This window comes from Bufo gargarizans, chromosome 2 (genome assembly GCF_014858855.1).
Source record: "Bufo gargarizans isolate SCDJY-AF-19 chromosome 2, ASM1485885v1, whole genome shotgun sequence".
Classification (NCBI taxonomy): domain Eukaryota; kingdom Metazoa; phylum Chordata; class Amphibia; order Anura; family Bufonidae; genus Bufo; species Bufo gargarizans.
Window position 1 is genome coordinate 498,055,568 of NC_058081.1, and position 11,359 is coordinate 498,066,926.

General features: G+C 44.9%; 1 protein-coding gene across 1 annotated transcript in view; it reads right to left on the reverse strand.

Annotated features, from left to right (window-relative positions):
• LOC122926514 (solute carrier family 23 member 2-like) overlaps positions 1 to 10,905 on the reverse strand; it is a 150,382-nt gene extending 139,477 nt beyond the window's left edge. Inside the window, exon 1 of the mRNA XM_044277900.1 lies at positions 10,806 to 10,905. Coding sequence (XP_044133835.1) covers positions 10,806 to 10,865 — 60 coding nt within the window. The 5' untranslated portion in view covers positions 10,866 to 10,905. The remainder of the gene's footprint in view (positions 1 to 10,805) is intronic.
• Between the last annotated feature and the right edge of the window lie 454 nt (positions 10,906 to 11,359).

The following is an 11,359-nucleotide window of genomic DNA, read 5'->3' on the forward strand; positions in this document are numbered from 1 at the left end:
AGTTGCAGAAGCAAAGGACTCCTTTAACTGGATGAAAGCAGCTTCAGCCTCAGGAGTCCAGACTCTGGCGTTCACCCCTTTCTTAGTAAGGGTGGAGATCTGGGATGTAAGAGATGAAAAATTAGGAATGAACTGGCGATAAAAATTATCAAAACCTAGAAAGCACTGTATGGTGCGAAGACAGTCCACTGCTGCATTCAGTTTTTCAGGATCCATCTGCAGGCCGGTATCCGAGAAATGGTAAAGAAGACTTTTAAAAAAATGCATTTCTCGAGTTGGGCATAAAGTCGATTCTCTCTCAACCACTCTAATATTAAATGTACATGCCTACAGTGAGAGGTCGAATCTGGAGAATAGAACAGTATGTCGTCCAGGTACACTGTCACGCAGACAGAGCAGATCCCAGAAAATGTTGTTTACCAACTCCTGGAATACTGCGGTAGCATTCCACAGACTGAAGGGCATGACGAGATACTCGTAGTGACTCACAGGTGTTGAAAGTGGTCTTCCGTTCATCGCCCTTTCGAATGCGGATAAGGTTGTGTGCACCGTGCAGTTCTAATTTTGCGAAGACCTTAGCTCCCTGGATCCTGTCAAAGAGTTCAGAGATTAGCTGTAGAGGATATTGATTCTTGACCGTGACCTTATTCAGACCTTGATAGTCAATATAGGGCAGTGAGGATCCAACTTTTTTCTGCACAAAGAAGAATCCGGCACCTGCTAGCAAAGTAGATTTCTGGATAAACCCCCTCTTAAGATTTTACTTGATGTAATCAGACATCGCTTGGGTCTCGGGAAGTGAGAGTGGGTAGACTCGGCCACGAGGAGGAGTGGCACCAGGCAGAAGGTCAATTGGACAATCATGTGGGCGGTGAGGAGGCAGGGTCTCGGCTTACTGAAGACATCCGCAAAACTGGCATACTGCTGCGGAAGTCCAGGCAGGTCTTCAGGTACTGTAGGCGAGGAAGCAGGTAGGACCTCCAATAAGTAGGTGGACTGACAGGATGATCCCCCAATGCAGAATCTCACCAGAGTGCCAGCCCAGAACTGGAGTGTGCTGACGAGGCCAGGGTAGACCAAGGATAACTGGATTCACGGACGCTGCAGCACATAGAAGGAGATCATCTCTGAATGCAGAACCCCTATTTCCAACTTAAAGGGCATAGTAACAGAAAGAACAGATTCAGGAAGTGGCAGTCCATTTACGGAAGCCACTGACAGATGCCTTTCTAGACGGATGGTAGGGAGCCAGTACTGATGGACCAGAGCTTGCTGAATGAAGTTACCGGCTGACCCAGAGTCCAAGAACTAAAATTTTCAGAGAGGACTTCTCCTTGTCTAGGACCATCTCTCCAACTGACCCTAGACATTGGCGTTTCCCGGCTTCTGTGGACAATTGCGCACAAAGTGGACCTTGTCTCCACAATACAGACACAGGTTCACTGCTTTGTGGCGTAGACGTTTCTGGTCAGACAATCAAAGGGGTTCTATTTGCTTGGGAGCTTCAGATGGGGTGGACACTAGAGGAAGAACCGGCTTCTGGAAGGATGGAGCCAAGCGAGGTAGTCTTCTGGTGCACCTTAGAACGTTCCCTGAAATGCATATCTATTCTTGTGGCCAAGGTGATCAGGTCATTTAGAGTGGATGGATGGTCACGACCAGCTAATTCATCCTTAATGCGATAAGAAGGGCCCTCCCAGAACACCGCCAGTTGAGCTTCATTGTTCCATACAAATTCAGCAGCCAGGCTACAAAACTGGATGGCGTACTGACCCACAGACAAGGAAGCCTGCATGGGTAGCAGCGACAGGTGACCCTGCAGTAGCTGGAGGGGAGATGACATGAATTGCATCAGGATGTCCTGTCGTTCGCTCTGACGTCTCATCTCATATAACAGTCCCTGAACAACAGGCTTGGGGTGACCGGCGAGGTCCATGGCCTGAGTGTACTGTCACGAACCAGCGGGTGTGAACCCACTGTAACATGTGTACTGGCTCCTCTAAGGGCATTGTCTAAGTGAGCCCCTCGTTCTTTACAATATCCCTGATGGTGGGGATAGACTTTCCCGAGGGGAACACCAGGTTGCTACCTGGAGGATTGGCACACAAGGCAGCTGGTCCAGGCGGACCAGAAGGTACCTGAGCAAGGTAGTAGAGGTAGTCAGCAGGCTGAGTTGTAACCAGGAGCAACAGTGCAGGACCGAAGGAGGAGGCAGAGGCAAAGTCAAACAAGCAATAGGTCAGGGCAGGCAACACAGGTACAGGTCAGGCAATCCGGGTCGGCAACAGGAGAGTCAAGACAAGCAGTCAGGGATGAAGCAGGTAGCGGAGTTTAGAACCACAAGCACAAGTCAGGTACACAGGAACACAAGCAGAGCTATCAGCAACCTTTGCAGGCACAAGAACTCTGACTCTCAGGCACCTGGGAAGGGGGCTGAGCCATTTATATATGTGCAGGAGGACTAGGATTGGTCACAGAGGTCCCATGAGCTAACCCATAAAGCACAGGAAGTGATGTGCGTCGGCCCTTAAGGAAGTGCTACATGGAACAAGCAGCAAGCATGTTGTAGCCGGGGCTGGAAGGAAACTGTGGAGCGGATTCCAGAACAAACAATGCCAGCAAAGACAGAGCCCAGGACTGCAGCAGTGAATGGAAACACCGGCAGCAGATCACCACTGAACACAAAGCCCAGGACAGTGGCGTAGGGATCGCCATAGCAACCATAGCAGTGGCTATGGGGCCCTATGCCACTGGGGGCCCGCCCGGACCGCATTCACTATTATTTTTAATTAAAAGTTACAGTCACAGTAAAAAGACACAGGCAGCCAGGCCCGACCGCCCGCCCAGTGTAGTGGGAGGTCCGAGGCTCGGGCCTAGCTGGGGGGGAAGGCAAGGAGGAGGAGTAGTACTAGTCAGGACTGGAGTGGTGGAGGGCCTGGAGACTGAAGCAGGCGGGCCCGGCCGGGGCGCACTGCCGCACGAGCAGAAGAAGAGGTAGGTATTGTAACTAGAGGGAGGAGGAGGAGGCGGACTTGGGCGGGGCCGGACCGTGGAGGGGGCGGGGCCGGACCGTGGAGGGGGCGGGGCCGGGCCAGACCGTGGAGAGGGGGGGGGTTAGGTTACCTGTTGGCCATTGTGGAGGGACTAGGGAGGGAGAGGGAGTGCTGCCTGCTGCCATACCTCTCTAAAACCAGTCTGAGGCAGAGCAGGCGCAGTGAGAGAGGGAGTGAGAGAGAGAGGAGGAACCTTACCGAGTCACAGACAGTCACTAGTCCAGACCAGTCCTCAGTCAGTGGTCTCCAGAGTCCAGAAGAGACGTCACTCCAGTCTCCGTCCAGTCCAGTGACAGTCCTGCCGTGCCAGTGCCACTCCAGTCTGTGCCTGCTGTCTGTGTGACTACAGTGACTGTAAAAGTAAGTGATGTGATTCACTTGAAATGAGATTATTGAGATGGCATTTATGATGTCTGAGATAATCTAAATTCTTAAGTGAAAAAGAGCTGCCTGCAGACTCAGAGTGGGGCCCCCAAGTCCTCAGGATTCAAGTTGGGGCCCAAGAGAAGCAAGGGGCGCCCTCCTTATCCTTGCAGGTCTGCAGGCAGCTCTTTTTAACTTCAGAATTCAGATCATCAGACTCACACTAATTACAGCACACACCCTGCGCCCTGGCCTGTAGTGTCCACCATCAGACAGGGGACGGAAGAAACCCCAGAACTAGAGTGTGGCCCCCAACACATTGGGGGGCACACTGACACTCTATTTCTGGGGTTTCTTTTCTTCCCTCCCCTGTCTGATGGTGGACACTACAGGGGTGTGTGCTGTAATTAGTAAGTGAGAGTCTGATGATCTGATGTTAAAAAGAGATGCCAGCTGTGATAAGGAGGGCACCCCTTCCTTCTTTTGGGGGGCATACTCTTATATGACAGACATAAAGGTACTTTTACACTTGCGGCAGGACGGATCCGGCAGGCTGTTCAGCCTGTCGGATCCGTCCGGCTGCTATTTCGCTGGAACGCTGCTCCGTCCCCATTGACTCTAATAGGGATGGGGCGGAGCTCCTGCGCAGCACGGCACTGCGCGGTGAGAGGCCACCGGACGAAAAAGTCGGACATGCAGTACTTTTCGGCCGCCAGCCTTTCAACGCACACTGACACGCTGCACCGGAGCTCCGTCCCCGTTCCCATTATAGTCAATGGGGATGGAGTGGCAGCAAGGCGAAATAGCGGCAGGACGGATCCAACAGGCTGAACAGCCTGTCGGATCTGTCCTGCCGCAAGTGTGAAACTGCTCATGGCGGTGGGAGATCTAGGATGGGTGTTTGGGTGGGAGCTCTGGAAGGGGTGGTGGGAGGCCCGATAGATATGTGGGGGCTGCGGGGGGGCCCATAAATTTTGTTTGCTATGGGGCCCATGCATTTCTAGCTACGCCCCTGGCCCAGGACCACGATGACAAGCATGGGAACATCGGTGGACAGCAGCCGCTGTTACACTTGGAAAGGTTAACTTGCACTATGCTGTGCTTGGAAACGTTAACTTGTCCCAGCTCTTGTTTACATATGCTATTTTATATTGTTGAACTGAATTTTACATGTTTATTGCAATATATCCTGTTCATTTGCATAATTATTGCACAATATGTGCACTGCAGAAAAGGTTAATGGACAGCCAACTAATACTGAGAGACTTTGGCACTGTGTAAAGTTATTAATCTTTGCACAATACCTATAAAAGGACTAGCCATAGTTCTGGAGGGAAAAAACAGGTACTGACCTTTTCACTGCCTGGTTTAGCTTTGATGTTTATGTCTGAAGTGGGAGGGAAATCTGCTTAGGCTACTTTTACACTAGCAGCAGCCTTCTCTGGCAGGCTGTTCCGGCGGGTGTACAGCCAACCAGATCCGTGCTGCCGCTACTGCACGCGTGTCGCCGGAGGTCAGCTCCAGCCCCATTAACTGAAATGAGGGTGGGCTGGAGTTCCGGCTGCAGCACGGCAAACATGCCGAGAGGCGGCCGGAATAAAACAAGGACATGTCGTAGTTTTATTCCGGCCACCTCTTGGCATGTTTGCTGTGCTGCCGCCGAAATTCCCTCCCGTCCCCATTATAGTCAATGGGTCCGGAGCCGACATCCGGCGGCACGCGTGCACTAGCTGCAGCACGGATCCGGCAGGCTGTTCACTTGCCGGAACAGCCTGCCGGAGAAGGCTGCCGCTAGTGTGAGTTGTTTTGAAACTCTATAAAAGAGTATGACAGACTGAAATTACAATTTCTGTTTAGGATGTGATTTTCCACTTCTCCCCTCAAACTAGAAAGTTCTAGTTCAGTTACTGTATATAAGGAAAGCAGTTAGAGTACCTAGATGTCTGCACATAGGGACCAGTGTTTAGTAGAACAGACTGCATGAGTTACCAGAAGACAAAGACGGGGATACTCTGCCACAGACATTGGGTCATTAGCCCTTTGACCAGAAAGATAGCTAGACAACTGAGCCACAGACCCTGGATCCTGGACCACCACCCTTTCGGCCAGGGTATCAGCCTTCCTAGAGAAATGGACAGCTAGCTCAGCCCTTTCCTTAGCACAGAACCTTCTTCTGCCAAAGATGAGTGTAGAGGGAAGTGCCTAATTAATGTATACATATTTATACACACACACACACACACACAAAGAGACACACACTACAGGTGAATTTAACCCTTTCATGACCAAGGGTCATTGATGCCCTAGTGTCCAAATTTACTAATCTGACATGCGTCACTTTATGTGGTAATAACTTTGGAACACTTTTACTTATCCAAGCCATTCTGAGATTGTTTTCTCGTGACACATTGTACATGATAGTCATAAATTTGAGTCAATATATTTCACCTTTATTTATGAAAAAATCCAAAATGTACCCAAAATTTTGAAAAATTCACAATTTTCCAAATTTCTATTTCTCTGCTTCTAAAACAGAAAGTGATACCTAGTAAAATATTTATTACTTAATATTCTCCATATGTCTACTTTATGGTGACATAATTTTGGAAATGTCATTTAATTTTTTTAGGACGTTAGAAGGCTTAGAAGTTTAGAAGCAATTCTTAACATTTTTAAGAAAATTTCCAAAACCCACTTTTTAAGGACCAGTTCAGGTCTGAAGTCACTTTGTGGGGCCTACATAGTGGATACCCCCATAAATGACCCCATTGTAGAAACTACACCCCTCAAGGTATTCAAAACTGATTTTACAAACTTTGTTAACCCGTTAGGCGTTCCACAAGAATTAAAGGAAAATGGAGATTCAATTTCTAAATTTCACTTTTTTGGCAGATTTTGCATTTTATTACATTTTTTTCTTTAACACATTGAGTGTTAACAGCCAAACAAAACTCAATATTTATTACCCTGATTTATAGAAACATCCCACATGTGGTCGTAAACTGCTGTACGGGCACACGGCAGGGCGCAGAAGGAAAGGAATGCCATACGGTTTTTGGAAGGCAGATTTTGCTGGATTGGTTTTCTGAACGCCATATGTTTTTTATTTTTCTGCCGATCGTCTTGTGCAGGGGCTTTTTTTTTGCAGAAAGAGTTGAGGTTTTTATTGGTACCATTTTGGGTACATAGGATTTTTTGATCATTCATTATTACACTTTATGGGGCAAGGTGACCAAAAAATTGGCTGTTTTGGAACAGTTTTCATTTATTTATTTTTACAGCGTTCATCTGAGGAGTTAGGTCATGTGATAGTTTTATAGAGCAGATTGTTACGGACATGGCAATATCTAATATGTATACTTTTTCTTATTTATTTAAGTTTTACACAATAATAGCATTTCAGAAACCCAAAAAATTATGTTTTAGGGTCTCCATAGTCTGAGAGCCATAGCTTTTTTATTTTCTGGGCGATTGTCTTAAATAGGGTATAATTTTTTGCGGGATGAGGTGATAGTTTGATTGGTACTATTTTGGGGGTCATAAGCCTTTTTGATTGCTTGCTGTTGCACTTTTTGTGATGTAAGGTGACAAAAATAGCTGTTTTGGCACAGTTTTTTTTTTATGGTGTTTATCGGACGGAGTCTATCATGTGATATATTTATAGAGACGGACGTTACGTACGCGGTGACACCTAATATGTGTATTTTATTATTTTTTTTATAGGAAAAGGCAGTTTATTTTTTTAATTTACATTTTTTTATTTTTTTTTATTTTTTATTATTTTCACTTTCTTTTTTTTTATCAAGTCCCTCTTGGATCATGAAGATCCAGTGGGGCTGATGGCTGTACTTTACTTTGCAATGCTCTTGCATTGCAAAGTTTAATACTATTAGATGCCCTGTTAGCTAGACATGCAGTTCTATGTATAGGCAGCCATTTTGTACAAATGCTTTCTCTGTCAATGTTTTACTGTACATGCTATCCTAGGCTTTACTTACACAAGCCATTTGTATTCTTGTAGTTTTAACAATTCACTATCCTGTTGACCAATAAACAAGTCAGACTATAGAAAACAGTCCTCTTATTTGTAAGGCATGAATGGTTTATACTGAATGTCAGACTGCACACTGTGTGAATGTGTATGAAGACAGAACAAAGTATTTGATCCTTGAATCGCCCACTAAATTGGTTCAGTTAGAATTGGTATTTAAATAGTAGTGATTAGCTGCAGGGGCTATATTCGAATTCGTGATATTTCATGAATATTTTGTAGAATATTAGCGAATTTCAAGAATTCAAGATTTTTTTTATCAAATGCGATAAATCGGCAATGTAAAAATTGCGTAATGCGAATTCGTAATGCGAAATACGGGCGTGGGTCACTTTGGCTACATTTTTCAAGCTGGTATAAGTTTCCTGAGACTGGAGAAAATGGTTGGCACGGCAGAACATTAGAATAGCTTTATATGCAGATAGACTTGCAACATCACATTTTAGCAGGTCTCACTACAGATTACTGATTGGTGCACTAAGTATTGTTGTGAACTTAACATTGCTTCCTTCTCATTGGCTCACAAGCAAAAGGCAGAGAGGAATCATGTGTTCAGATGGAAGAAAATGATGAATATTCAATATAACGAATTTATAGCACTATATTCTAAATATTCGCGATACAAATTCGCTATTCAAATATTCATGCTCAACACTATTAAACAGTCCTCCTCATCATGCTGTTCACATTTTGACATCATGAGATCAAGACGACACATAACAATTGTTCAGCAGTACCTCGCCATTGCGAGGCTTCAAGCAGGATGTTCTCAGATGGAAGTGGCCACTGAGCTTAGATTGTCACAGAGTGTCATCAGCAGGTTGCAACAGAGATGCAGAGAGACTGGAAGAGTCACAGAAAGGCATAGAAGTGGACGTGTGAGAATTGACACTGTGATTTGTGGGTACAACCACTGAGCTACTACCGCTTCCATCTGGTTCTTGTGGCTTTCTGCACATCATTGAAGATTTCTATACTGATACAGCATAACAAATCATCAGCAAGACTAGGCCATGAAAAATAGATATAGAGATTTGTGCTCTTGATAGCTTTTTGATAGTGTGTGAGCATGACATGTTCAAGACAGCTGCTACATCCTCCATTCCCTGACAGTAAAGTATATTGAAAAGCTGCAAAAGTTTTTGTTTCACACAAGTGATATGGAATGAGTCAGGGACTGTCCAGGGAAAAACTGATGGTTTTGCACACAAATTCAATATGTTTTGTCTGTGACTGTGTTCAGTGTTTCCTTTTTATTATTTATTTATTGTTTTGCACAGATGCAATCAGTTTTTGATGTGTATTTCATGTGTGTGAAGAAAAACTGAATAGCAGTCTACATCTCCTAGCATCCATCAGTGAAAAACGCATTGTGTCCGGATTGCATCCATTTTTTCACACAAGCCCAATTCGTGTCTATGGGTCCAGGTCTGAGTGAAAAACTCACAATACAGAGTAAATGACACTCATGTACACATACCCATTGAAATTAATGAGGTTAGGATTCTGCCCAGATACTATGTATTCACTGCACACATCGCATCCGTGGTGCCACTGTGCCACTGGGGCCGTGTGACTTCAATGGGTCAGTGATCCACAAGATGCAGTGAATGATAGGACATGTCCTATGTTTTACGGAGCAGAGGCACAGACCCGGAAGCACACAGAAACACAAGGAAGACCTTGTGAAGTCTGTTTTATTAATGGCCTTGGCGGCCGTTTTTATAACCAATCAAAATCTATGGGGATATTCACATTTTTTTAACAACAGTATAGACAGAAATGCACTCATCTAAAGGCCATTAAAATGGGTTAAAGTGCCTTTCAATGGTTAAAATAAAAAATAAAAAATGACTCACCTCACCTTCTTGAATGTGCTGACACTCACTCTGCAGTGGAGGGGACTGGAACCACCTGACACACCTAATGCTATGTCGTTCCAGTCCTCTCCAGTGCAGAGTGGATAAGGTAATTTTTTTCGTACCCAGCAAAATTGGTGCCACTATGAGGGTACTTATTTATACTTGGGGCACTATTTCAGAGATTTTATATACAGGGTGGTATTATTGGGGGGTATGTTATATACAGGGGGAACAGTGGGGGCATTATTTATACTGGGGCTACTATGTTATAGACACTGGGGGCACTACAGGGGGACCATTATAGATGCTGGGGGCACTGCTGGGGTATATTGGGGGCACTGCAAGGTTTGGGCTGCTAAACAGCCATGAAAAACAGATGCAAAAACGACCATTAAAAACGGACAAACAGCCAGAAAATGGATGCACACATGGATGCACAATGGCCATGAAAAACTGTTGAGTGTTTCTTTTCACTGTCATGTGAACGTAGCCTAAGGGTGCATCCACATGGTGCCAAAATCATAAAAGGAGAGAAAGTATATGGGACTTCTCCTCTTTCTTGGTTTTGGCTTCCCAAACTGCATGCAGAAATCTGACCATGTAGCGCACCCTTAGCCTACAGACTCGTAGAAACCATAGCTCCACATTTGTTTTAGCTTTAAACAACAGTTTCACACTTGCGTTGTGGCATTCCAGTTTTTAGATCAGGCAGAAGATCTCAAAACCAGAATCAAACCGATTTGTGCCATTTAATATATCCGGATGCATGCTTTTAGCTCGATCTGGTTGTATTAAATTGAAACTGAACCAATCAGATCTAGTATGAAAATCATTGTAAGTCAATGGGTGTGGATCCGTTTTTTTCACTAATAAAACCCCCCCACGGATCTGGCATTATTGACTTACATTGATTTTCATGCCGGATCCGGTTTGTAACTAACCCTCCGCTGTGTGTAGCACTATATCTGTATTCAGTTGTTAAATGTAAACAAGAATGTCCCTGTTCCCTGACAGCAAGCAGGGATCTTGAAAATAGTGATGTTTGCTCAATATTTCTTTATCTAATGATTAAATGGATTGCCTGATTTTATGTCAATGAGTCATACACACTGGAAGTACTTTCTTAAATCGTTGTGTTTTAGAGATCTGATTGTGGCAAAATCTTTATAGATCTAAAGGGTGCCTTCAAACTTTGCGGAAAATTCTGCAAGAAAACCTGCAAGATTGTTGCAGATTTTTTGGTGTGAAGTATGTTGCAGATTTCTCGGTATGAGAACTCTCTATTCGATTCAATGGTAAATTGAGTCTACAGTGGAAAACACTGCAGAAAAATACATGAACAAATATAACAAATTATCAGAAGATTAGCGATTTGTGCTGATGATGCTCACAGTTGATTGTTTCAATTCACCAACAGTAAGCAGAGAAGAAGATGTACCCACATACAGCTGGCTAGTAGGAAGTAATAGGGCTTACCTTAAATACTGTTTTATCCATGCCATTGCAGCCCTTAAACCCCTCAGTGGCAGTCATCATCCTCCTGAAAGGCACAGGGTGATCTCTCAGCTCCGTTCTATCATGCTATATGGCAGAAAAGGAAGTGGAAATCTGCTCCGCTTGGCTTGGAAGTTAAGGAGAAAAGAGCTGAGACTCATGTGAGCGGCATTATCCCAATCTGATTCTAATTTGCTGAGGGACTGTCTCTTCCTGGCAATAAAAAAAAATTCTATTAACTGAAGGGAACCGCTGGTGTTGGGGTGCAACAGAAGCACCCAGATCCCTCTGCTACATAGGCAGACATCTTGTGGCACATGTTAGGTGGGTCGGGTTTAGATTGTGTATTGGTACCCAGGAGTAGTGATAAGTGAAGCGAGCTTTGGATCCTAGATCCGAAGTCGCTTCGCTCAAAACTTCAGATTAATGCTGTACGGAGATCTGTCTCCGTACAGCATTAAAATTTATGGCCTCCGATGAGGCGAAGTTAATGATTTGCGGTGTCTCACGAGATTTCGCTGAAAAACCTTCGGTAT